This window comes from Nelusetta ayraudi, unplaced genomic scaffold, assembly GCF_046127955.1.
Source record: "Nelusetta ayraudi isolate G7.1 ecotype Tasmania unplaced genomic scaffold, CSIRO-AGI_Nayr_v1 ptg000017l, whole genome shotgun sequence".
In the NCBI taxonomy this organism is placed as follows: Eukaryota; Metazoa; Chordata; class Actinopteri; order Tetraodontiformes; family Monacanthidae; genus Nelusetta; species Nelusetta ayraudi.
Genome location: NW_027466067.1, coordinates 448,452 through 476,381, shown reverse-complemented (window position 1 = coordinate 476,381; position 27,930 = coordinate 448,452). Strand labels below are relative to the sequence as shown.

At 42.9% G+C, this 27,930-nt stretch overlaps 1 protein-coding gene across 1 annotated transcript; it reads right to left on the bottom strand.

Moving 5' to 3' along the window:
- Positions 1 to 2: 2 nt before the first annotated feature.
- On the bottom strand, positions 3 to 26,575 carry slc41a1 (solute carrier family 41 member 1). The gene is made up of 11 exons (XM_076024431.1): positions 25,920 to 26,575; positions 22,950 to 24,126; positions 15,058 to 15,165; positions 9,327 to 9,398; positions 7,225 to 7,369; positions 6,260 to 6,406; positions 5,396 to 5,543; positions 5,098 to 5,177; positions 4,171 to 4,305; positions 3,836 to 3,984; positions 3 to 3,329 (listed from the first exon to the last, which is right to left on the bottom strand). Exons 2-11 carry the CDS (start codon positions 23,427 to 23,429, stop codon positions 3,144 to 3,146), a joined length of 1,650 nt encoding a protein of 549 aa, XP_075880546.1. The 5' UTR covers positions 23,430 to 24,126; positions 25,920 to 26,575; the 3' UTR covers positions 3 to 3,143.
- Positions 26,576 to 27,930: the final 1,355 nt, after the last annotated feature.

Genomic DNA, 27,930 nt, shown 5'->3' with positions numbered 1-27,930 from the left:
AATGGTATGAAACAATAAAGTTCTTTATTTTCAGCAATTTACAAAGTTCCTCCCTCGGCTACACAGAGGAAGACGGTATTTTACAGGAGGAACCCACAGAGACCTCAGCCTCAGTCTGACAACCCCCCAGTCTTAGCACTGCACTTGTGTTCCGTGCTCTTTCTGCAGACGGGCGAAGGAGTGTGTGTGTGCGTGTGTGTGTGTGTGTGTGAGAGAGAGAGAGCTCTGTGGGTCTGAAGCACTGAGGTTAACAAGGCAGCAGCAGCTGTGTGTGTGGTTTTAAAGGCCATCCAGAGTGACAAATATGGATGTAGCTCAAGAGGATGAAATGTGAAATCTGCATTCAGGGAATTTTATATGTTGCATGTCTGAAAACCAGAAAGCAGACGGATATCTGCATGTATAGAAAACAAGGGAAAAATAAAATAAAATCCTGACTGTAATATAAGTACTTTAATACACCTTTAATACACACAGCATTTTTCATACAGGGCCTAAATCCTCTCATGCACCACATTCTGTCTATTTATTACACTTGATCTTGTCAATGTTTTTTTTTTTTTTTTTGGTGTGTTGGTGTCATTAAATCCTAATGTTTTTTTCTTTTTTCTTCCTGAAGTTACCAAAAAAAAAAAAGCATGTCATTAATTCAACATTTAACTAGTCCCCCCGAGCCCATCCCCTCCCAGAACATTCCACCAAGTCATTATTATATCACAAATTATAATTAACAAAACTGTACACCCGCTATTAATCAAAAAGCTAATTTAAAGAGACACTACTCTGTGGTGAACCCAGCTCCTGATTGGCTACTCTTGAGTCGAGCTTGGCTCTGATGGGTTAAGGCTTTTCCATGTTTATATTTTTTTATATATATTTTTTATTTATTTATTTTTTTTTAAAGTTCATTTTGAATAAGTGTGCGCTTCCCTACGTGAGGCAGGGTGTGTTCACGTGCGAGGTGTGAAGACTGGCATCAGGCACTGGTCGCCGCTCCTCTATTGCGGCTTGCATCAAAAAAACAAACAAACAAACAAAAAATTAATAAAAACAAACAAACAAACAAACAAGAAAATAAACCAATAAAGGTTCACTGGTCTTTTTTCTTTTTTTTTGCAAAGAAAACAAGACAAAAAAAACAAAAAGACAACAACAAAAAAAAACCCCGGTGACAATGAATGTGAGCCAGAAAAAAACGAAATGACAAAAATAAACAGCCTTATATATAGAATAAATACATATATATGTACATTATTATTATTATTATTTTTGCCTTGTGTGCACCTAAAATAAATAGACAAAGCATCATTTTTGCCCCTTTGAGAAGGATTCCCAACTTTCCACGGACACTGTGAGGCAGGACGCTGCTCGCTCAGACAGCGGAGGATACAGACGGTGGTGAGGGAATCAGCAGAAGAAGCCGAGTGAAAGACATCAGTGCGGGGCAAAACTTTTTTGGGGTCTTATGTGTGAATCGAGAGGGAGGTTCCGGAAGTCTGACAGCACTGACTAGGTAATAACGGTCGGAAGGGTCCCTGCGCCGCCCTCTGCTGGCCACTTGGCAGACTTACAGTACTTGATATGCTGAAACCAGCGTGGGAAGGGTTGCAGCTTCTTCACCAAGGTTATGAATTATGCGATCAGATTCATCACCATCTAATCAAACGACAAGATCAACCGATCTTGAGGTGTTATAATTACAATTAAACAAAAAAAAAAAAAGGGGGGCGGGGGGACAAAATAAATCACAATTTTAGGCTGATGAACACATTACAAAAAAGAAAAAAAAAAGAAAATTGGAACGGAACAAAAAAAAAAAAAGTCATAAAATAATGCTAAGATTTTCACATTCACACTGGTCACTTGGAAAGAGCACAGAAGTCTAAAATAAAGTCAAACATCACATGCGAGTTCCGTCAGAGACGCTGGGCTTCATTCACCTCTCGCTCAAAGTCCAAACTCAGTAGTGTCTGCATGGCTCGTCACTTCCTGTAGCCTTCACATCCTTGCTAACAAGACGGATTTGCTTGCATCATCACAGCTATACATTCTTATCCCCCCCCCTCCCCCACCATTAAAGATATAGATTTTTTTTATTTTATTTTAAAAATCAACAATTATTTATTGTTTGTGTATATATATATATCTGTGAATTCTCGGAAAAAAAAAATCAAGAGGAATTTTTCTCAGCCTCCCAAAGTCTCTCTGTTTTTAGGCACCTGTTGTTTGTTCACTGTGCTGTGTGACATCATGTTGTAGGGCGACGCCAAAGCTTCAACAGGGAGATAAATGAGCAAAACAAACACAAAAAAAATAAAAATGATGCTTTTTGTCACGCTGCTGTTAAATCTCAGCAGTGGTTTGGTGTGGTGCCAAAACAGAAGAAGCAGAATGTGAAGGGGTTAGGGGAACCGAATACTGATTACTATTATTATGGCAGCGCGGCCAGTGGGGATCATATTTATTTTTGTTTTTTTCATACACGGCAGAGCACTTACACGGTGATTTAACATTCTGGATTTGTAATTTTCCTTTCCTCGCTGTTTTCGTGTTAGGCCTTGCGCAGTGAGAGCTCGACAGCTTCATTTCTCCATTGAGAACGGTGAAATTTGGACTTTAACAGCAGGGAGACATGAATCAATCCACTTTAATTAGACATGTCCACATTCAGATGACGTCCAGGCACACAGGTGATGTTTCTTCACTGAGCGCGAGCGTCAAATCGGCGAGTTCTTTTTTTTTTTCTCCTTAAGTTTAAATGTATTGGCGTATGGCGCTGCAGCGGGAAGGTTGCGGGTTCCATCACCGGGCCTGCGGGGCCTTTCTGTGAAGAGTTTGGGTTCTCTGGGTGCTCCAAAGACATGCATGTGAGGTGAATTGGAAACTTAAATTGTCCCTGTGTGCAGGTGTGTGTTTGTGTGAGTGTGAATAATTGTCCTTCCTTCTATGTGAACCTGCACCTGAACTGATGACTTGTCCAGAATGTAACCCAGCCTTCGCCCCCACCAGCCTGAGTGCAGGAGGAATCTGGTTCAGAAGAAGGATGGATGGATGGATGGATGGATGGATGGATGGATGGATGGATGGATGGATGCATTGATAGATGGTTGGATAGATGGTTGGATAGATGGATGGATGTGTATTTAGTTGCCCGTCCTGGAGTCCCTGTCTCCGATGAACCAGCGCATGTGGAAGCAGAGGGCAAGGAAGCCGGTCCCCAGCAGGTCCCCCAGTGCAGTCAGGTAAGGGATGGAGAAGTTGTCGGGGTCCATCCCACGGCCCCACATCCAGTGCACCAGCCAGTCGGCCAGGTAGAGGAGGATTATCACCTGTGGCGAGAGCAGCGTGGAGGAAAAGTTCACCACTCCGCTGTTTCTGTTTCTCCATTTGATTTAAAAATCTCAAAAGGAGAGGATACACGGCTGTTTACAACCATGGATATTGATGGCCTCCCAAACAAAACAATTAACCCTTGTTAAATTGGGCACAATGGCTAACCAGAGAAGTGACCACAAAACCAAGCAAACAAAAAATATCAATATTGATACATAAAAGGTTATTCAGTAAACAAAACAAATATAAATATAATCAAACATGCTCGAAAAGGAGGAATAAGTAAAAACGTATTTACTCCGACTCCGAACCTCTATTCTTTATGATCTTGAATTTTATAAAAAATAGCAATATCTGTTTTATATGAATATTGGTATATTAATTATAATAATAATAATAATAATATTGATAATAATGATGAAAACAAGTCCACTTGGATAGATAAAGACTATTTACAATTTCATTATTCATTTACAAATATATATTTTGCGTTTGCCAATACCTGTAATAGAGCAGCGACCAGGTAGATGGTGATGAAAATGGGCGTCAAAGTTGTGTGTCCCCCTCTCAGCGAGTTGATGGTGTAGAGGAAGACGAGGTGCCCTGGCGCAACCAGCAGGAGGAGCACACGGGCCGAGCGAGAGTTTAGAGCTGTAAGACAAAGACCTGGTTGAAAGAAACCCATACCAACACTAGAGGAAGTTATTTATTTATTCATTTTTTCAAAGACAGTAGACATGCACTTTGAGGCCACATACGGAACCTAAATGTCTGCCAGGCCTGGACAGGCGTGACAGTGGAAGCGGGTGGAACATTCCACGCCGACTGTCAACTCACAGGAGCCGAAGAACGAAGTGCAGGGTGTGGGGCACTTCCTGGGGGAGGGGTTGGGATCCCCCATGGGAAGACCGTTCATGTGCAGGTAGGTCGAGATTCGACTGGCCTGGACTGCTACCAGGTTACCTCCAACGCCTGGCAGGGGAAAAAAACAGTCAAATCCAGGCTTAAGATGAAGTATTTCAAATCCTGTTTTTAGGACAACACCAAACCTTCCGACGTGCTGTTTTCGTAATATATTTGATGATATATTTGTCAGTATTTGCCAAAGCATTTCACATAATCTAAAAGCATTTCCTTAAACCAAATGGCTGAACTCAGGACTTCAAGTTTAACAAACTCTCAGTTTAAAAAACCACAGTGCTGCACAAAATGAGTGTCCAGATTACAGCAGGATGAACACGTTTTTAAGAAAATGCTGCAATAAGCTGTAATATAACTGAGTCATTTCTCTTCTATGTTTGAGAGTTTAACACCAAAAATACAAAGCCTGCTCTTCTACGTCCAACAGACCAAGTGGTTGCTGCACCTTATGCTGTATTTAGTGAGGACGGAGATACAGATATGCAAAGTTTTAAAAACACATACACGACTGACAAAAAGTATGGGATATTGTGCTATGGGATTAAATGTCAGGATAAACCTAAAAGCACCAACTACCTTTACAGGTGAACTGAACCTCTCTAAAACTGAACCAACAGTTATTCTTAAGGTGGATTACCACAAAAATGACAAACACTGAACTGATCCACCACTTCTTCCCTAAATGTTCTGCTTCAGTGACAGTTTGTATGTTAACAGTCCTCTTAACCAGCGGACAAGATTAATCAAGATTACTCTTAACTATATGATGTGATTGAATCATGTGACGGGCTAATATATCTCAGTGTCAAGCATGTCAACGCCTGTCCCAACCCCACTCCTTACCATTGATGACCGGGGTGAAGACAGCCATGCCAGCAAAGTTTGGGTTGGTGACTGTCTTGTCAAGGATCAAACCGCCAACACTGCAGGGTCACATGAGAGAGTCACACACTCAAATCACGGCACAATTTGCCATCACACCCAATGACATTGTTCAGCACGGCAACCGGTGGTGGTCGGCAGTGAAATGCGATTTATCGACGGGGAATTTCCAATTTGGGCGTGTTGGGGTTCGTAGGTGAGAAGTTCAGACTTGGGTGAGGTTATTTTACACGGTGAAGTGGCTTACTGATGGCTCTACCTGCTGATGGCCATGGCGATGATGACTGGCTCCCAACCAGAGTAGAGCAGTTCTCTGGTGGAAGGGATCGTCCTGGCTATCAGCACCCACAGGGGGCACATAGCCACAAAGGTCGCACACACCAGTGGGTTGGCATAGTCGTTGTATTCTGCGTGGGAAGAAGAACACTTAGAATGCTACGGACAATTGGTCCCCATGTTTGGTCTCTAGGTGGCAGTGTTGGGAAACTGGGGCAGTGGATGCAACAAAACATTTAAAGCACACAAAGGACTCGCTGCAGACTAAAACCCAGACCTGTGATAATGTTTCTGGCAGCAGTAGACAACAGCCATTGTCTTACATGCACTTAAAGCAAGGCCGGTGAGAAAGAGCTGACAGAGTGTATCTCAGTTTCAATGCTCTTTGCAAATGTTGAACGATTTAAAGCAGTAAAGACACTTGCAAATACAGACCGAGTCATGGACAAGTCTGGGATGGTTAGCCACCGAACAAGTCAATTTACACCTTCCACTGTGCACCGTAACATCAAGACGGGCAGTTTCCAAACTTATTAACAGCTAAGATGCAAAAATGCTCATTACATTTTTTGGTTTAATTCAAATCTTAAGAAACATTTCTGTGGCTGCAATTAAATCAAACTGCATCTTTTTCTGTATAAAATCTCCACAAGTCTGCAATACTATCCATAAAACCAGGAAATCAACAACACAACTACAGGAATTTTCTCTGCTAATGGACAAGCTGCCAGCCTGTGAAGGTCAAAGGCCTCATACACAAACTGTGATGCGAAGCACTGAACAAGACGTGCCGTTAACAAAAGAGAGACTGACTCTGCCTCCTGCGGTGAGTGTGTGTGTTTAGTACCTAGTTCCTTGTACAGTCCTGTCGATATGCCTGCCAGCAGGGAGAGGGTGATGAGGTCCCCGAGGCTCGCGGCGATGGGCGTGGCCACGTTGTCGGGGTTGATCCCTACTCTCCTGGATGCAATGATCACACCAATCATGACCAGCCCTGCGCAGAGTTGGAGAGCAGAGGTGTGACTGGGAAGATACCACTGCCACGGACAGACAGACGCACGCACGCTTGCCTTTGAGTTCTCAATATTAGACACAGGGAGATTTTTTTTGAAGCATTCAGGGTCCAGTGTGTAATATTTGGAGATTTTGAGAACAAACAGGGCCATCAAGTGGTTACAGTTTAGGTTGCAGCGCTCTTTCGCTCTCAATCCCTCTCCCGAGTTTGCCGGTGAACTATGGTGGCCTCCGCACATAAACCTGGATACCTCGACCACCTTCTTCTTTGTTGGTTTATTTGAGGATGCCAGCGTTCACCCTGAATAAGAAACGCGCTGTCAGGCAATCTGGATTTCCCACATCAGGCTTCCTTGGAAATATGGCGGTGAAAGATGGCAGCTAACTGGGAGCAAGACCCTTGATCTATGGATATTCTTATATATGTGTGTACATATATATAATAATATATATACACACACACACACACACACACACACACACATATATGTATGTATATATATATATATATGTATATATATATATATATATATATATATATATACATATATATATATATATGTATATATATATATATATGTATATATATATATGTATACATATATGAGAACCGTTCTACGGGCAGGAAAACCAAATTACTTTTATTGTAGTATACACTTTATTTACATGTATGGATTTATGAGCAGTATATTAAGCTTTTGTCAATATAAAATCGTAAATCAGGTCACACAAATTTTACACACTGGACCTTTAACTATATCTCCCACCGTCCCTTCCCAGAATGAGACCAGGCCATACCTAGCAGCAGAGAGGCAATGAAGGCAGTGGCTACGCTGGCAGCACACAGTAGGATGGCGTGGCCAAGCCTGAAGTGTCCTTCTGGGATCCACCCAAAGATCACAGCTGCTATGGATGCCAGAAACCCGACCACTGTGGCCTGGACCTTGGGTACACATTGCGGATAGACACATCAGTATATACTGAGCAGCAGAGTAATAGGGAAAAAAAATACATAAAAAAAGAAGAAGCTGGATCTTATATAAACCTTGTGATTTCTTGTAGGCAGTTCAAACAGAAAAACACAGCTGGAATCCCATCAGCCAGGCATGTAGAAGCCAATAATGTAACCACTTATTGCGTGATTGGCTCAACTATTTGGCTCAATCATGTAATTCCCAGCCAAGAACGTAATAAGTCATTACGTTATTGGCCTAAACTATCAGTTTAGGACTTTCATTACGTTATTGACCGCCATGACGTTAACTGTTGTTGTAATGTTATTGGCTTCTACAGGGAAGTTGGGGGTTGACTGTCAATTGGTAAAAATGTGAAAAATTTGTTGACGGGGGCAGGGGTCGGGGGGGGGGGGTCCCAGTATGTCCCAGTTTGACGGCCCGGGGTTTGGAGACCTCTGAGTTAAATCATAACATAAGATTTAAAAGGCCTTCAGTCGATCTACGGCGGCCCCTGCTGGTCGAGAAGGTTGTGCCAGGTCGGGATGGGTGCAGCTTGGCACTGGAATTCTAGCCGAGGCTGTTTTCGCCTCATGTGTTGCATCACACCCTGCCATGTCCCTCCTCCAAACCATCCACGGCCCAACGCAAAGGGCAACACTTAAAACATCTCATAGTTACTGCATAGCAACACACAAACATGTCCACACATTCGGCAAAGGATGTTTCAAACCCCAGTCAGTTATTATTATCACTTCCAGTACATCCTGTTGAAGTTAGTTGTGTTTTTAAACTAAATCTTGGTGCTGTGAAAATTCCTTTTGGATGTCATATGTGTCCTTGGTATGACCCAGGCTTGATATTTTCCACAACTAAAAATCACAACTTGGGGAAAATTAAAATAAAAGCAGTTTGTGCAAAGATATAAGGAACATCGGTGCCGTCACCGTGTGACAAATGTGTCTGTAGGATGAGTGTCGAAATGGTTTGTGTGGCTATCGGTTACATTGAACGTAGACACTCCAAATGTACCCCGGGGTAGGGCTATCTTGTTACAGCCGTTTGGGAAATGTGCACGTAGCCGTGAGGGATGGATGTCCACCAACTGTCAGCTTAGGTGAAAATGAAGAAATGGTCATCATAAACGCACGAGCACCCTCGCTGACTGACCAAAAGCAAAGTGTGCAGCACAATCCTGTAACATAGCCGCCGCTGGGTTCAAAAGCTGCTCCAAAGTGCTATAGACTCATCAAACATTACATAACCATGAGCCCAAATCAAACAGCAGAGGTTAATGCAAGGGGTCACGAAATGACTGGGTAGATAAGGACAGCCAGTGGTTCTTTCATTTGTTTTTCACTTCGGACGTCCCTCTTTAAACGTGCACAGCCTTTTTTTTTTTTTACACCTTGGCCTAGACAGCAAACCAACCATCCAATCAAATTTTTTTTTAAAAAAAAGATGGGAGACACAGTCGTTTGTGAGCACATGCTTTCTTTCATATTGCCCACTGACGATGTTTCCCCTGCCTGCTCTGCTCAATTTGTTTACTGTCTGCAAAAGGCACTTGGGAAACCAGAGTACTCCTCTCTCCTGGTGTTTGCAGTAACTTGAGTCCTGGAATATCCTGTAAATCAGAAACTTGGTGGCCTTTTTATTTTTTTTTTACTTAGGCTTGAGAAAAGTCTGGACAGGACAAATCAGTTTTAGAACGTGACTTGGGCATGTCCTCAGTTGCACCTGGGGTCAGCTGGCAGTAACCTGAAATAAAAGAACTGTAGAAGGAGAGACGTCTAAAACTGCTTCTAAACAGGATTTAAGCGGGAGCTGACCCTAACCGCAACATGTAGATATCATCTCAACTCCTACCTAAACTTGTTTTGTCCTCGTAGCCTGCTTTGTCGAGTGACTGAAAGCCTTTTCATGGATTCTTTTTTGCTGACTTGCCTGAATGAGAGCCAAGTTCCCCATGATCATCTTCCACATGTCTTTGGCTGTGTCCATTTGACCAATATTAGCCTGGAAGAGAGACAAGAGCAAGCAAGGTCAGGATATCATTCTACTTGAGTGTGATAGATAGATAGATAGATAGATAGATAGATAGATAGATATAGATTTGAGTTTAAAAAAAATAGAAAAAACACAATGACAATGCCAGTGGTACTGAGGTTTAAAAAGTAAAATTCACAATTTCAAGATGTAAAGTGCAAAGTGCATGAATGTGCAAACATGTGTGGGACGTGTGTGTGTGTGTGTGTGTGTGTGTGTGAGTGTGTGCAAAAGAAGGGTGATGAGATAAGTGGAGTCGGCCGCAGGGTTGGGGATCAGATCAGAGTGCCTTTGTCCAGAGGACTGACGTCTGATTGTTCTGATGGCAGTAACAGGCAAAAGCAAACGACAACTGGCTCTACACACACATAGATACACACACGCGCACAAACACACGCACACACTGACTGATGGTCTCAACTGTCAAGTGGCTACAGTGGGCCACTGTGTGTGCCGAGCGGCGATCCTAACGCTCATTCACAGTGAGGGGACAAAAACAGAGGGTCTCTTCTTCCTCTTTTCTAATCCAGCATTTACATCTGCAGCGGGAAGGGAAACATCTGGGCCCATCAAAACACACACACACACACACACCACACACACACACACACACACACACACACACACACACACACACACACACACAAGCCAGCGTGTGACAGCACCCGCTTCACGTTGGGTTTGACTGAAGGAGTGTGAAAGGTGATCTAAACACGTCTCAATATAAGAAGCGTGCAGAGTTCTTGAAGTCTTTGAAATGAAAATGGGTGATGGGTTTCCTGTTCAGCTAAATTCGCTGACATCATCTCTAAACCAGCAGCTACAAAAACACCAACTTCCAAAAATCCACAATAAGTTTCTCACAATCGGTTTGGTCAACATACATGTTTAGCATCCACTTCATTGTGGAGTTATGCCAAACCTGGATTGATCAAACCTGTTTTATTCTAAATTGAACTCATGACGTTCTTGTGCTGGGGGCAAGAAGAACATGAAATGCCCATATTAACCTAACATCTCATGAAAGTGGCAAAGCCAATCAAAAGCAACTGCAGCCCAGCATCACAGCTCCAATATTGTGTCTTTGGATTCAGGACAGTTGTAGGTCTTATTACACAAATACTGTCACTAAGTGTAATGAATTACAGTGTAATGGTTACAAGCCTGTCACCCCCCCGACCCCCACAAAAAATAAAAAATAAAAAATAAAAAAATAAAAAAAGATTTTTCAGAGTGGATGAGACTGCATGTTTTTTTTTCTAATACCAATAATGCCCATTCAAAAGTTGTGGTAGCTCATTAGCACACAATGACGTAACATTGTACTGGTCTCCCTAAAATATCTATAGTATATAGGTACATGGGATACCCATGTTCTGATCTTTCTTCACTGGACTCCGGTGGACCAGCCTCACACGTTTTTCAAAAACTCCATTCGGTTACAGCCTTCTGCAAAAATTGCTTTATTTTAACTGACGCATTGTTGTATCTCCTATGTTTGTAAAGGCACAACTACAAAGTGTATGTGCAGCGTATGCAATAGGTCACGCCTAAAAACCAGGAAGGCTAATGTGGCCAATATTGCATTTCACCAAAAGGGCTTCGCATCGGCTTTGTAGTGAAAATGTGGTTCAGTTTGATTTCATTTGCTCCACTGTGCACATCGAAAATAAGCACTTGTCCAATAGTTATTTTTTTATGCTTAATTTGGGCACTGCACTGTTGCTTCCAGACCAAAATATATTCTGAAATATATTCTTACCACAGGTACTGAGTTTCCTCTAATTCACAAGAAAGTTTGTTGCTTGAGGTGGTTTTAGTGTTTCGAATCAGGGCTAATGCTATGTTACTACACATAACAAACAGTTGAAAAATAAAAGAAGAAAGAAAAGTAAAAGAAAAAAAAGTACTTGTATATGTTAACACATTTTGCATTTTTTTTATTTTTTTAGAGACAAGTTTGAATTTAAAATTCACTCAACATTGTCTGAAACTGCACTAGATGAATGAATGAATGCATGCATGCATGAATGAATGAATGAATGAATGAATGAATGAATGAATGAATCAGTGCTTTTTGCAACAAAACAATTACTACATAAAAGTCAAGCACACAGAAGAAGTAAAAGATGGACTTTTCTTGTTTGAGACTTTTTTGAGAGCTGGAGCAAATGACATAACTCACCATTAGAGGTCATTGTGAGAGGACATCGACAAAGTGCAGTTTGCATAATGTGGGACCTTTCAAAAGTCCATAGCGAGGCAGATCTTTGCTCTGCTTAGAAATCCCCATGGTTCTCAGCAGGTGGACCAGTCGGTATAATATACAAGTATAAAATAAGGAGTTCTTTAGTGCTTAAAATATTTTATTACTAATTGAATTGTACAAGCTGTTCATACAGACTGTGCTTGTGTAAGTCTGTCTAACTTTTCTTTCGCTCATATTGCCAATGACTGAATAATTCAGCTTGGTGGGGATTTTTTTTTTTTTTTTTTTGGGCACAACAAATTATTATGAAGCAGACCTGAAAAGAGACAAGGCTCAGAAATTTGCAGACTAATGTTATTGGTTTTGCAGGGATGACGCCAAGCCGTCAACATTTAGCTCAGGATGTGTGCATGGGTCGGCTGCTGGATTAATGGTGTTTGGCCCGTCATCTCCATGGATCACTGTGAATCCTAAATATGTTATCCGTGGATGACATAACATGCTCTTCTACTGTTTTTTTGTTTTTTAATCAACATACTTGTCATTTTTTTTTCAAAGATTTCCGTCCCTTCATTTCTTTTCTATCTTACTTCATCATCTCCATGGATCAATGTGAATCCTACACATGTGATCTGTGGATGACAAAACATTTAAGAGGCTTCCGCATCATCATTATTTTTAAATATATGTTCTCATTCATTAATTTTGTTTCTATACCTGCTCTAACTGAACTTTGGGGTGGGGTGGGGGGGTGCAGGGGCCTATCAAAGCATCAAAGCTGTCTGATGAGGGTGGTGGTGGTGGTGGTGGTGGGGGGGGGGGGTGATGGGGGCAGGAGAAGTCACCAGTTTTATTGCAGGGCCACAGAGAATGCCAAACAACTATTTGCACTTTCGTGGGCCAGTTCAGAGTTCCCAGTTCACCTCACACGCATGTGTTTGGGAGGAAGCCGGAGAACCCGGAGGGAACCTACACAGACACAGGGAGAATGAGCAAACTAGCACGCAGAAAGGCCATGGAGATCGAACCTGCGACCCTCCTGCTGTGAAGGACCAGCGCTATTGACTGCCACCATGTCACCATAAATGCATTTATTTATTCATTTATTTGATGTGTTGTGTGTGTGTGTGTGTGTGTGTGTGTGTGTGTGTGTGTGTGTGTGTGTGTGTGTGTGTGTGTGTTCAATGTTTGGCTTTGTCTCTGTTCAGACATAAACATGCTCAAATATTCTTTAACTGTTAATGAGATCAGTTTAGGCTTTAACATCTAAGTCAAAAACTAAGTTACCAACGCTCAGTGAAATAATAAAAGTAAAAAGTTTAAAAAAAAAATGCTCATGGGAACTGAAAACATTACAACCAGCCAGTGCAAGGGATTAACTTTTTTTTTTTTTCCAGTAATAAGCGCATTAGGAAATTGACAGTGTTCCTAATCTGCTCATAATTGGCGATGGCGTGGAAAGAAACGTGGTCCTGCTGGGGCTGCAAAAGAACCAGACTCTGCTGGCCTACTTTATGATCACGAACTGTAAAATTTCCAGTGCTGAATTTTCGTACATGGACCAAATTCTACCATGAATTGTAGGCTGTGCATGAATGATGCTTCAATAGGAAAACAAAATGGTTTACTTAGACAGAAGCCAACGACAGGTCCAGGGCCAGGAGTTAAGACACCAACAACCATTGACGACTCGTGGTTGAATCAGTGCTGAATGGTTCAACTTTCACTTATGACACTGATTCACCATCACGTCTACGCTCTGAATTAATGTGGAGTCAAGACGTAGAATAAAACACTGTTTTGCCACTATCAGTTCCGCTTTGATCCTCAACACGTTTCCTGGTAAACCCGATGAGAGTCGTTAAAATGTTACCGACAACCCGTGCAACAAACATCACTGTTTTTGCCATCTCGCAGCCTTAAAGCTCTAATTTCTGTGTGGGCCCACTGCTAGCTTGGCTAATGAGCTCTGTCATATTTCCCCAATTCAGTGGAAAGAATGTGAGGATTGCTGCGCTTAAGATCAACACTGGGCTCGTACTTCATACCGTTCATACTGTTTGCCGCCACTTAGGGTAGCAAAGCTGTGAGGTCACTGACCTGCTAAGAGTATGCAATATTTTCCCCAAACGAGCGGCAACTTGGTCATAAGACTTAGAGCAGCAACGAGTCATGCGCAACAGGTGCGGTAGTAGTGTCAGAAGCTACGAGCAGCCAGAGCAAAAGAGCATTTTGTTGAAGATTAGTTTGTATAGATTATCAAGGCCAACTTTTAATAGCGAGGTACAACTGATTAACACAACTGTTTTTTTTTTGGACAAATTTGCGGTATTTATTATCACTCCATTCCAATGTGCGTTGTTATACCACTTTATTGTGAAAAAAGACAAAAAACTGTATCATATCAACTTACTTTGGTTTCATTTTAAATTGTGGTTTCACCCCACAGAAAATGTAAAAATCCTTTTAAAAACAGCTGTTTTGTCCACGTTCTAAACTCTATTTTCTTATTTCACCAACTATTAGGTGACTGTTTATAGACAGCACAGGTTTACCGGCAAAGCGCATTTAAACAAAAGAGGCAATTTGTTATCATGAGCAATAATGCATGCTCCAAATATTGTAGTGACACCAAAATCTAAAAAATAACAATTACTCTATAGGTTACATTTTTTTCTCCTTTAGTAGAAATGAGGCTGTTTTTGATTTTTAATAACGTTCTCATGTGGTCTCAGATCAGCTTTAACCATCAAGTTTACCTGCAAATGCAGATGAAAACTAGAGTGCAAATGTTTGAAAAACAAAACAGGATGGAATGTCGTTATCTGTTTGCTTCCAACCGGGGTCGCGTCTGACAATGTGACCTCTGACTCGGACAAGCCGGCTTAACAGCTCTTTAATTCCGGGTTGTTTGGTAATTAAGACAGGCTGGAAAGGCCCTGAAAATACAACACCTCCGAATGAATGAGTGAACCAAAACATTCATCCAAGTTGTTTCGCAAAAGGTGAGGGGTGGAGTCTGGATTCACAACATCAATAATTCCTAAAAAAAAAAAAAAAAAAAAAGGTGACGAATGCATTTCGCAAAGCTTAAAATTATTAACAAGGCAAAATGCAAAAAGTGTGACTATGATGGTACGCTTGTCATTATTTTCCAGTAACATCTGCACAAGGAGGCATTTTGCATGAAAGTTGGCAACTTTCTCACGGACTCCATGTGCTCCTCAACCAGTCACGGGCAGTTTGAGGTGTATCTGCCAGTATAATAGTCCAGCCCCATGTAACATTAAACCAAGGGATGATTGTGTGTGACTGGCTGGGAGAGACCCTATGAAAACACTGGTGTTTTGCAAGGGCTATTTGGCCAGATATGGCCATCCTCAGTCAACACAGACTCTTGTCAACAAACGACCATCTTACCGCTGTGGAAAGTCTGGAGGCCAGCGTCATCTCCAGGTTGCCTTTGAGCCCCAGCAGAGCAGGGACGAGGATGAACACCTCGTTCACCTCCGTGAAGACCGTCCAGTGCTGCAAAAAGCAGAGTGGAAAATCACTAACACAGCATCAATACGCCGAAGACACTGACATTTTACACCTGGACATCTCCAGCTCATATTAACTTTGAAAAAAAATGCTCTAAATTTAACCAGGAAGCCGCTGTGACCTTTTATGCTGATTCATGGATGAAATTAGACTCTCATAATGAACCATGCACGCTGCCTGCACCGACCTGCTACACCATGCATCATCGTAGCTCTGTGCGCTCCTTCAACGAGGACTGGCTTCACTGAGACCTTTTGCAAAATGCTTTATTGGCCTACCATTCACCCCTCTGCCTCAAATCCTTAACTTTCACCATATTGCATTATTATTATCATCATGTCTTCATCTGCTTCAGCTTATCACAAGGTTATATGGCTATGTCACTTTTTTTTTTTAAGTAAATACACGCAATTATATGCTGCAAAACTTTGGTCTATCCACAATTACAAACACCTATGTGCTCTATATACAGTAGTCATATGAGTAGGATTGCTGTACTAAATGTAATCATCTCCTGGCAACACCCTTTGGCTTCCCCTCAGTACACAAAGCTGAGATTGGCTGATATGAAAATGCAATGCCGGACTGAATAAAATAACTAAATAAGAACAGGTGAGATTAACAATGCACAACAGATAACTAATAGCTGAACATGATGTTGGTGAGTTTTATTTGCAAGCCTGTGTGGATCCTGCTCCTCTCCGCGCTGCCTCAGTGAGTATGAGAAGTGCAGCGGTTCTTAATGGAAAAAAAAAAAAAGCTCATACCCAGCACGTGCAAGATTATCTGTATTGAAATCTACCGACAGTGTTATGAGGGTTCCTTCCAGCTCTTGAGAGTGAAGTTCCTGGCATTATTATATTAATGTATGTTGGAATAAGGATGTTTATACAAAATAATAAATGCTACTATCAATATAGAGCAGTGAGAAAAGAGAGTGAGGGTAGGAGTATAGAAGTTCCTACTTCTTCCTACTTTTTGAGCATATGAGATTTTATTTATTTCACGTTTATTTTGTTCACTTATCAACCTCTTGCAGTTTCTTTGTTTGGTTTTGTCTTCCTTCACTGTTTTCATAATCGAAAAATAAAGATTTCATATCAAATAATCAAAAAAAAAATGTTGCAGCAGCAACACGCCCTTCTTTTGCTTTGCCTCCTCCATCAAACTTTACTCTGTTCACATAGGCTGTGGAGGGAGGAGGGCAGGGGGTTGGCTAGCAGGGCCTAATCACTGTGGCTCAGCCATGGATCTACATCCAGTCAGAGTGCTTATCTCTCAGAGGCAGAGGCGTCTGAGTTCACTTTACAGTCTCGCAGCTCAGAGCTGGATCAATATTTTCGCCCCAGCTGACACGGAGAAGGAGAAGAGGGGGACGGTGGTGGTGGTGGTGGGCGGGGGGTGGGAGGTGGCGAAGCAGAGGTTGACACTGACGGCATGAACGTTAACGGGCAAAGTGTATTTCTATTGATGTGGCCATACACCGAGCTGCACGCCAGTGACACGAAGTTGTCGCTCCGCATCGGTCTAGGAGGAATCTTTCGGCCCTGGGATCAAAACTCCAACACCAGTGGTTCAAATCCCTCCGTCTGTGTGTTGGCTGTCACCCAGCCAGGCAGAGTTTCCTTCTCCCAACAGCTCCTCGGCCCATCGCTGCCTGCCTGCCAAAGCAGCAGCTTTGTGAAGCGCCTGTGCGAGCGACTCCTCGATTCTTTCACCGCTCTTTCACATTGTTTTCAAGTCTCTCTCCCCTTCTCTACGCTACTCCTCCCGTCTCACTCCCACATCGTCCCCTCTCGCCTCCCCCGCCGCGATATATGTTGTTGTCTCCGCGGAACGCCGGCTGGCTCCGAGCCAAGAAGGCGCTCCGTCCTCGTGGCCACCTCCTTGGTTCTGAGAACTCCACTGGACCACTCCGGCACCTCTGTGTACAGACCTATAGGAGCTCTGGTATGCGAGCCCCCAAAGGGTCAGGTTGCCCCGATGAGTAACATGGCCCCATTTTATTTGTGATTACTGTACTTGCTGCACTGTGAGTAGGATGAGCATTACAGTGTGTGACATTATATACTGTATGTGATGTTGACAAGGTGGGATAGATAGATAGATAGATAGATAGATAAATAGAACTTTAATTATCCCCCAGGGTAGATTTATACAAAACATAAAAAAAACAACAACCCCCCTCCAATCAGACAGCTACAGCAAAAAAAATATTACATTAGACGTGAGACAAATAAATAAGGTACGGTAAGTGAAAAATAGCGGACAAATAAATAAATAAATATTCAAATTCACGTTGCAACAGCAGCTTCTCGGCCAGTTGTGGCAAAGGTGATTTGATATGTGTACTGTGTTTAAGTGTATTTGTCACATGTGACATGACACATGATGTGTGTATGTGTATGAATTGATCAATGTTAGGAATTGAAAATTATGTCAAAACTATGCACATCTGATATCAGCCTGATTGCTTAGTGTTTGCTAAGGTACAGCAGGGGGACAAACACACGTTTGGCAAATTATTCCATCATCTTATTTTTATTTTCAAACCGTCATCCGTTGCCAAAAGATTAATTACAGATTTAATAAAGTATTCTTTTGAAGTATATGGCAAAGGTAAATAGTGGAAAGGGAAGAGGGATTCGGATCAACACAGTTTCTGGGTAAGAGTTAAACTTTAACTGCAGAGGGAGGCTGCTTTGGTTTTATTCAGACTGTGTGCACTACAAAGTGATGTTGACGGATGAAAGTGGACGGAGGCTGAAATATCCAAGACAAAGGTGTGCAAGTAATCAGCATGGAACAAGGATTCCAAGGGATACTGGACTGAGTGAAAGATTAGCCAGAGTTTGCATCAGCACACAAGCATTTAAACCCAGTAATCCTATAGCACACTATCACTTAAAACCTAACCAAGCTGTCTGAGACAATGGATCAATGGACAGAGAGCTGATATGTTAGCTATTAGCACCTAACAACATCAGTAGATAAAAAAAAATGGATAACTCGCATAAACAAAAGGCTAAAAGCAAATTTTTTAAAAAATGGGTGCATTTGGGCCATTTTGTTTTTGTTTTTTTTTTCTTTTCCCAGTGAACAGAGGCAGCAATGGAATCATCATTCCAAGCTTTCCAAGCTGTCGTCTCGTCTGTGGCACTGAGCTGTTTTCACGGCAAGTGCATGCGGTTGCGCCAAAATTGTGCTTTATGGTCATGACTTGATTCCAGTGGCACCACTGTGTTGACTATGATTTCCTGTTTACTGAGGTTTGGAACCCTTTTCAGAATATTTTTTTATGTGTCAGTTTAAAGCATTCCACTCCTTCCCCCTTTCATTTCGGCTTTAGACGTCTCAGACGCACATAAAGACAGTAGTAGTTTGACACGGCAGAATCTGGTAACCAGCGGCAAAACCACGCACTTTGGGGTTGGGACATGTGAGAGCAGCATAACATGACCTTTACAAATAATGTGCAACCTTAAAACTAAGGGAGCCGGTCAGCTCAAAAGCCCTGTCCTAGTGGCCTTGGCTGTAGGAGACTGACGGTTTTAGGTCACTCTGCTGCCAAATCACTAAGCTAAACTATGCAGACGTCTCACTTCTTTGTACCAGACCGGACAGACCTTCCTGGGGCCAACCCAAAATGGGAACGAGGCCACAAGATCTCTCAAGTGTGCATTTGAGCTGTTCGTGGTCTAAGTTAGCTAAAGAGGCCATAAGTCACAACGACATAAGAGAGCAGCGTCAAATGCCAAGTGTTGCTGCCACTTCCTAACAGAGGTTAGGCTAACATGGTTCATTTACTTTGATGGAATTTGTAGAATATTACCATTTTTATTTCACCATGGGGCAATAAACCCAATGAGCCGGGAAGGAAAACCCAGAAATCTGCCTCTTTGAAGCCATGACAATGTTGCTTTCATGTTCAATCAACTTTCTAACGTCACATTGCTCAAAGTCGATCTAACGTAAATACCAATCAATCATGTCCAATCTGCGATGCCTTTGGACGAAGTGTGCCTGTGTTCTTCAAGTGTGAATGAACAGTGACCCCATTGACAGAACGTAGCAGAGAACTGATACTGTCCAACAAGACAAAGGCGTGTTAGACAATGACCCTCTTAAGAGGAAAGAAGGGATTAGCAGAGTAAGCACTGGACAGGGTCACAGAAGGGGAATTAAGCAGCGACGGAGCACTGCAAGGTGCTCGGCAGTGGAACCATTGTCTGAGAGAAGAGACCATCAAGTCCCATCCGGTTTTCAAGTGTTGCCCGCTGACAAGAGGGCCAACATGAATTCCCGTGCCCTCCAAGTCTCCCCTATTTTCCCAGACCAGCCTCACCTCTGACGGAAAAGAGTGCTGACTGTTTTGGAAATTAGAGGGAATGAAGCAGCATGATGCCTAAGTTGAGGCAGCATGAATACTCTTAAAGACTCCCAAAGCCCTGCATTCCCCCAGTTTAGTGAGGACATCTCATCGCTGGCGAATGCCAGGTTAGACTTTCACACCTGCACTTTGCTCTCAGAATTCCAAGCCTGATTAATGCTAGTTGTCCTAAAAGTAAAAAAAAAAAAAAAAAAGAAAGGAAAAAGAAAGCAATCTCATCCCCTGCCACTGCCCACAAACTCCTCTCTCTCTTCCGAAAGGTCCACCATGTTGGCACTAGTGTGTGTGCACATAGTGTGCCCAGACCAGTCTCCTGGCAGCCTGACATCAAGCCAACTTAACTGACATGTAGACCTGCTGGAGTCAATTGCTGTTCCTTCCCACACTGCCTCGTCTCTGATAAGCTCAGAGTGTCGAGGAGACTGATGACAAAGTTTAGCTAAGTGACGGAAGGAGACAAAGTGTGAACTCTGGCAGGTGACGGTTTAACCTTGCAAGAGGAACAAAGGGAGCGGTTGAAAGAGCATTTGTGGTAGAATGTTCAACACAAACAAGGGTGGACAAAGTTTTTATATTATTGAATTAATATAAACACGACGAGTAGATTATTATTATTATACTGTTATTCTGTCTATTCTGATCATACTGTTTATACTCCATCACACCTCGTCGCTGTTTATACTGTTGATCAGTGGCGGATCTAGGGGGGCGGCTACTTGGGCTCAAGCCCTGGATGTTTTCTCAAGAGTCCCGGACCTCGCTTCTGAGCTGGTCTGAGTATAATGTGCAGTGCTGGAATTCACCAGAGTGGCAGCATGCGCAGGAAAGCAGCAGCATTTAAGTTAGTTGCTGTACTGGAACTGGCCAACGACATTTTGTTGTGAAATGAACCCCTGTTGTGTTTCTAAGTCTAGATAAATATGCAAGCTCCGTCCTCCTGAGTTCCTATTCCTTCTTTCCCATATATATTCATATATATGTATGTATGTATATATATATATATATACATATATATATATATATATATATATATATATATATATATATATATGTATATATATATATATATATATATATATATACATATACATATAAAAACAATAATTTCCTGCTTTTCAAGGCCGATACCGATGCGATAACTGATAAGTTAACATTTTTATATTTAATACAATCTCCATATAATCTGCAGTTTGTGCAGGATGCAGCGATGGAAAACTGATATTTTAGTTGCTCTGGCCTATCTATAACAGCAAACAAAAGTTTATTTTTTTCATGTCATCACAGAAGAACAGAGCAAAAAACTCAATTTCGACAAAAAAGTGCTACCCTTGTATTGTTGAACAGAACAATGGCTTATCTGTAAAGGGATTTGTGGAGGTAAGTCAAGTATTATTTCAAATATAAAATTATATGCATTGACAGATATCATCCTCAATTATTTTATTGGTCTGATAAATATCGTGCATCCCTAATAGATATATATTTATATATCTGGTCCCGTGGCCCAGGCGTACTTTGAAAACCGTCAGGGCCACCAGAGCACTCAAACCACTGGTCTGGTGGGGCCAGTAAAAAATAATGCCCTGAAAATAAAGCAAGTACAAAAATCTAATTCCACATTAATTCGCCGCTCTCTCCCGCGGAACGCCTCCTTGCCCGGCTTCGTGTAAACGTCGTAACCGAACATTTTTGGAAATGCTGAGGTCACAGCTCTAAACCCCCACCTCCCGCCTTGCAATCTGAGCGTCCGTGAGGTGCAGACGACCACTCACAACAACAGCGTCGGGCACAGGACCTGTTACTGCTAATACTGATCAGCCTGCTGTCTTTCTATTAAACCTCCATTACAACAAACCGCAAACAGTGGTGACCAATAACACACGGTGGACAACGACTATTTTTGCATCGACGGTAATAACATTCGCCCGTTTCAAAAAATAAGGATCTGTGTCACAAATCTGTTATGTCACAACATACGTCTGTGACATGTCACAGAGATCCTGTGACATGCGGGATGAGGGGACATGAGTTTGTTCCCCAGCATGTGCCAGCCCTGGGAACCAGCCAGTAGGCATTAAGAGGAGTGAAAGGTTATGTAATCGCCGCCATTGGAAAGTCACAACTGTCCCGTGTGGCTGTCTTCAAAGCCGTGTCATCAGATAAGCCAGTGCCAAGGCAAAAAAAAAAAGGCCACGTTCAACCAGTGTATTCACATAACCCAGGCGGGGGGCAGAGCCGGTCCAGAGTCTGGCTCAGTAATCAGTCTGTCTGGAGTCACAGAATCTGCTCAGACATTCTGGTGAAGTACAAAAGTATTACTGCAGCGTGTTAAAATACACTGCACTTTCTGAATATGTGGCTTCAAATCCAGGAATTCAGCAAAATAAAAACATGAGTCTGGTTTTCAACTCTTATCCTGCTTGTAGTGTTTAAAACTATGTCACTGACTTGTGATTGGCCACTGGTCATGGTTATTTGTATACTGGCATTTGATTAGTTGAGGAGATGATCGAAACTGTGTGACGGTTTGGTGTCCCGTCTCGGCAGCGGACAGGTGAGCTGTGCCATACTGTCGATGCCTACGCTAAATAAAGAATGGAACAGCACGAGCGTGGTCAATCCTTTACTGCAAAAACACAACGCCACACACGTCAGAACAATTGTTAGTTCTTCCACACAGCTCAACCTAAATCTAAAGCTGTAACTCCAGCGGCCTCTGGTTATAAAAAACATTCCCGTAAATACCAGCGGTGTGATAAAAACTATCTCTGTCCACACGAAACCGCACACTTCAAACAATGTAATGCACATGCCAAAGCAGTAAGTGGCGATATAAAAGTAGGATAATTTTAACCTATCACAAGGCTGGAAAAATTCATGACCGGAAAAACAACAACAATGGCAAACTGAAGCAGCAGTGGGATTCTTTCTGCTCACTGTAACACATGAGTACAAAATCAACACAATTCAACAAAATGTGGATCTGGAGTCGTGTCAGTCAAAGTATGCCGACATGCGAAGCACTAATAAGTTGCAAAATAACACCAGTGTTTTGGCAAACCCCCTTCATAACATCCACTAGTCCATGGAGACACCTCACTGTTAATTTTCGATGCGGACAACAGATTATTGTGGTTTTCCTTGGTTTTCCTGTCCACACATGACCACTGTCATCGGATTTCTCGAAAAAGTTCACCCTGGACTTAACAAAAAAAACTCTGGTTTTTACGAGCCTACAAATGTGGTGACGTGGATAAAAAGGTAAAAAAAAAGTAAATCATGCATAGAAACACACGCTTTCAAAAAAAAGCTCTGGTTGGTGTACACGGCCTCTTAAGTTACTTGAGTACACGGTTAGAAATCAGTGAAGGTCACTCACCTGGACAATATCTAGCACCATTCCCGCTGCCACCGTCCCAAACCCGGCCAGCAGGAAGGGGAAGACGACCTGGAGGCCGATGGAGATGGAGGTCTCCTTGAGAGGAGGCGGTGGCTCTGGGCTCTGCTCATTGTTGGTGTCGTCGCTGTCGTTGCTCTGGCTCGCGTTCTCCAGGAGGGCGTCCTCCTCCCGCTGACCTTTGGCGTTCGCTCGGCAGTCTATCACCACCCCAATTTCCGACCGGTCCTCTTCCACCCCGGCCTCTGTGGGCCTCTCCGGGAGGGACGTGACTTCTTTGAGCTCAAACTCGCCCCCGGGCCCCTTGCTCATGTCCTCGGGGCCCTTTGTCAGGATAACCTGCTGGACGGAGCAGTTGGAGTTGAGGAGGACCGAAGTCAGGGGCCCGCCCTCCTTCTTCATCTCAATGGCCCCAGAGGACATGTCGGAGAGTTTGTCTTGTTCTTTCGACCAAAGTACCATGCGGAAGCCTTTGGAAAGAGTTGCCTCGACAAAAAAGAAAAAAACCTAGCTTTGAACGCTTGTGCGGTGGGGGGGAGGAGGTAGTCAGATTGGAATAAGTGACCAGATCTGGTTTTGAACCTGATCAATCCAAATGATTTATCCCATTAAAAAGGCTTCCGGTGTGCGTGAAGTTAGTGCGAAAGACGAGGAAAACGCTGCTCTGTGTGGGAAAACCTGCAACAAGGCACACGCAGCTGTGGCTCCGCAGAGCCTGTGTTCCTGTCGGTGCTTCGGGAGCAGAACCAGTAAGTTCTCCATTCACTGCACAGTACTGAAGGTAAGCTGGCGAAAAAAAGCAGAAAGCATACTGTTTCAAAAACAGGAGACAAAAAAAAACTAAGCTTGGGGGACTCGGCAAAACACCCTTCTTTTGTCCCTTAGGAAGTATCTCGGTGTTCAGGGGTGGGCGACACCAAAAAAATAAAGAAAAAGAAAAATCAACGAATCTGAAGTGGCCCCAGAGTGAGGAACAGGCTGGTCATACGCTCCATCCACGACTCATGAGAAAGTGGTCCTTGCCCACCAGGGTTGTGAATGTCTCACCTTACACCACGTGGCTGCTGGCAGGTTTTCAAGGGAGATATTTAAAGGTCTGCAGCGTAAGGGTTGAATTACTGGCTGCAAGAAACAACCTCTTGCCAAAAGGAGCTGTCACCTGGGGGCGGGGGGCAAAGAAAAAAAAAATCAATGTCAACCTCCACAAAATGGTGATAAAACTTATAGACTAGTACTTAAAAAAACACACACACACACACACGCACACAGCGAGTTCAATAATAATAATAATAATAATAAAAACAGGGGTTGGGGAGGAGCGATTAGTTTTAAATTCAGAATTAAGCACCAAATTTCCCCACTATTAATAATATTCTTCCGTTACCAGCGGTGCTGCTGCGCACATCCTCTGGAACCCATGTCACCAGTCGTCCACAACACCAATACAAAGACAACAGTTCCTGTTACGGCTTCCAAAGTAAACATGCTCCACCCTGACAGCAGCACGCACCATTGCGGTCTCCAGCAAACACAAGGGATGTGAACCACATGTGTTCACAGAGAGGGAAATTGTTGGTGAATTCCCCGACTGCATAATGTAGTTTACCTATATTAAACAACCCTTGAACTTTCTAGACTGTTTTTTTAATAGTTACCAAGCAGGGGGAGAACTGCAAATGATAAAGGTTTTAATTCGCTCTGTTGTCATGGTGACTTTCAATAAAAAAACAAAAAAAACAAATTACCAGTAAATCCACTTAACACTCTTCCATTTTTCTATCCTTCTTTTCTCTCTCCCCCCACCTGATCGCACGTCCAAAATCTACAGTTTGGCCTCAGCCTTCCCTCAAACCAATCAATGAAAAGAATGGTGGCTATTTAAGAACAGCATACGTAAAACAAAGTTTCTACTAGAAAAAAAAAAAAAAGAAAGAAAAGAAAGAAAAAGCGTACTGTTGCCTCTGCTGAAGATCTCGATGTGATCCTCGGCCTGCAGCTGACAACAAATTTCACTTTCTGTTGCAAGTATCTTCAAACACAGTGTCTTTACTTCCCCCTCTAAGTTTTGTCAGCAGTTCTAACGTTTTACTTCTATTCAAACAACAATAACATAACTACTGACAGCATACCAACGACAGAGTTTTTATTTATTTTTTATTTTTTTTCAACAACTCAGCTACATACCATCAACATAAAACAAAATCCCGTTTGGACGTAACTCTAACAAATAAGTAAAACGTTTTATTTTTGAGGCCCAGCCGTCTGGCTTCCTGCCTGATTACTCCGCGCTTGACGGAGCTCTCCTCCGCCTGCGTGTTGCGACATCCGCGCTCGCGCTCACACACACACACACGCACACACACGCACACACACACTTCGGCTTCCCCGGCTCAAACAATCCTCTGCTTAGTAGTCAGGACCAATACCGCCCGAACCCAACATGGCAAAGGCGTAAATTAGTGCTCCCCTGGTCAGGCCTGAATAGAGCAAGCCTCATTTTCTATTCTGCTGCGCATTTTAAAGCGGGGCAGGGGCACTTCTAGTCACAAGCACCGGGCTGGAGAGACCACGCAGTGCCGCTATACCCCCCCCCCACACACACACACACACCGACACCACCCCCCTACACGATGTTACAACACGCATGGCAAGCAATGTTAAAGAAAAAAAAAAACAACAAACAAAACAAAACAAATATTCTTCGATTCGCTGCCAGCTGCAAACAGCGTGTTTGGAGAGGCTTGCACGGGGATGAGTGTTACGTTACAGTCAAGACGCAGCATGACTCGCTCATTTTAATTTTATTTTTTGGTCTTTTCCTTTTCAAAGAAACATGTCAGTGGGGTAAGCCGTAAACACGTAAGAAAGAAAGAAAAAAAATCTTAGTTCGTAGGTTTCTAATTTAATTTTATTTCATTTTTTTCATTTTTTTCATTTTTTTTTATTTTTTACCTCCGAGGAGAAAAGAAGAGAAGAGCAGTGGAGCCGGCGGTCGGTCGGTCGGTCGGTGACAGCGGTGCTGCTGCTGGTTGGAACACTGCTTCTCCACACGGGTCCCGCTCCTCCTGCTAACACGCTCAGGGTGAGGCGTCGGAAGCCGGCGCTGGCGCCTTATGTATGGCATGAAGCTCGGCGGCAACTGCCTCGGGTAGGTGAACGCTGGTTAATGGTTAAACCCTGCCCCCTCCGTCCGCCCGCCCGTGTCTGCTTGCTCGCTTGCTTATCCGCTCCAAGCCTGCCGGGCAGTCCCGTGTCCCGTGTCCCGTGTCTGTCCTAAAAACTCCGTCGAACCTCTCACGATTTAGAGGGCGCGCGCATATTCCCGCCCTTTTGGTAACCGGGCTTTTCGTAAGACGGAGCCTCCGGCGGCTCTGCTGAGCCACCGGTGCCGCCTGAGTCGTGCCCCTTACTGAGTTATTAGCACGCGTCACTGAACTGTGTCGGCTTTGTCGAAGCAACCGCATATCCAGAGGATAAGAGTGTTGACTTTTACAACGAAGCTGCCTGTCGCCGTCAGTTACAAGCCTCCTATCTGCCTCTTCCAAAGGGGTTTTAAAGTTAAGCGGCAACAGACATTTGAAGCCTCGCATCGACACCGCCGCCGTCCCCATTCATTCTTTCACGTCTTGAGATATCAAGTTGAACGGACAGAACCATTTTTCTTTTTTGCTGTACTTAATGTATTGCTGAATACACCCAGGTATCGCTCAAGTACCGCTTTAATGTCCAGATCAAAGGATGAAAAGTCCTGCTGTGTAAAAGTAAAAGAGGTTTGAGTTTTGTTTTTGTTTTGTTTTTTGCCAGGTGCAGACGCACACGATTATATTATATTTATATATTTTTTGACGGCTGTGCACTGACGTATGTTCGCTGGGTGTTTTTTTTTTTTTTTTTTTTTGTCGAAATCGAAATCATCAAATCATCATTATTTTTGGTCCATCCTGGTCCAAAAAAATGTAATATCTATCATAAAACTTGTTTGTGCACTTTGTGACAACAAAAATAACTTAATAACGAGTAATGTGCCATATAATTGTATTTCATGTGCTTAATTCAACAGGTCAGTATACAGAAATAGCTAATTGAATGACTATGGATAAATAATCGAGTGTCATATTTACAGAACAACATTATCCTTAGGAAAATGTTTTTTAATTTTTTTTCCCGGATCTATAAGTCTTCAGTTATCGGACAGTTCGCATTACTTTGGTCTCTGACTTGCTTGATTGCGCACATATTGCTAGAAATCCAGTATTTGTGTCTGTCTTGATTATTTAAAGTTTAAAACGAGAAATCATCCCGACCAAGGCGTGGGCCGGTTCAGTGAATTTACCCAAGTGGAGGGAATAGGCGCGCACTGCAAAACGTCAGGGGTTTCACTAACTTAAGGAAAGGGCGACTAGTTTGACCGCGCTGTCCGGGACACGGGGACACGGGGCGAGGACGGCATTTTGGCGTCCTTCCACCGACCACCCACCCACCCACGAGGCTCACCGTGTCCGCGCTGTCAGCCAACCATGACCCCCCCTGCTCCCCACACCCACCGCCGCACCACAGGGTGAGCACGTTCCTCCGCTCCACCCCACGTGTGGAGGAAGTCTGTGCCCGTGGAGCGTCCACCCTCCCCGTGCCCACTCCCATCCTACAGTACATCATCATGGGTCCGAATATAAAGCTTTATAAAGCTTTATATATATATATATGTAAAAAGTTTTAATTTAACCCCAGACGAGAAGTCAGTGGCTGAACATGATCGGCAGCACTCTTCTCAAACACAATTGAATTGAATTGAATTCCTTTTATTATTGTCTTTAAAACAATTAAGCACAACTATTTTTTTTTAAAGTGCCTTTCTTTGGTGCATAAGTCTATAAAACTAGAAGAACAGTAAATAAAATGACAAACAATAAATACTGTAACATAACTAATAAAGCTGTAGTAAAAAAAATAAACATACCACACA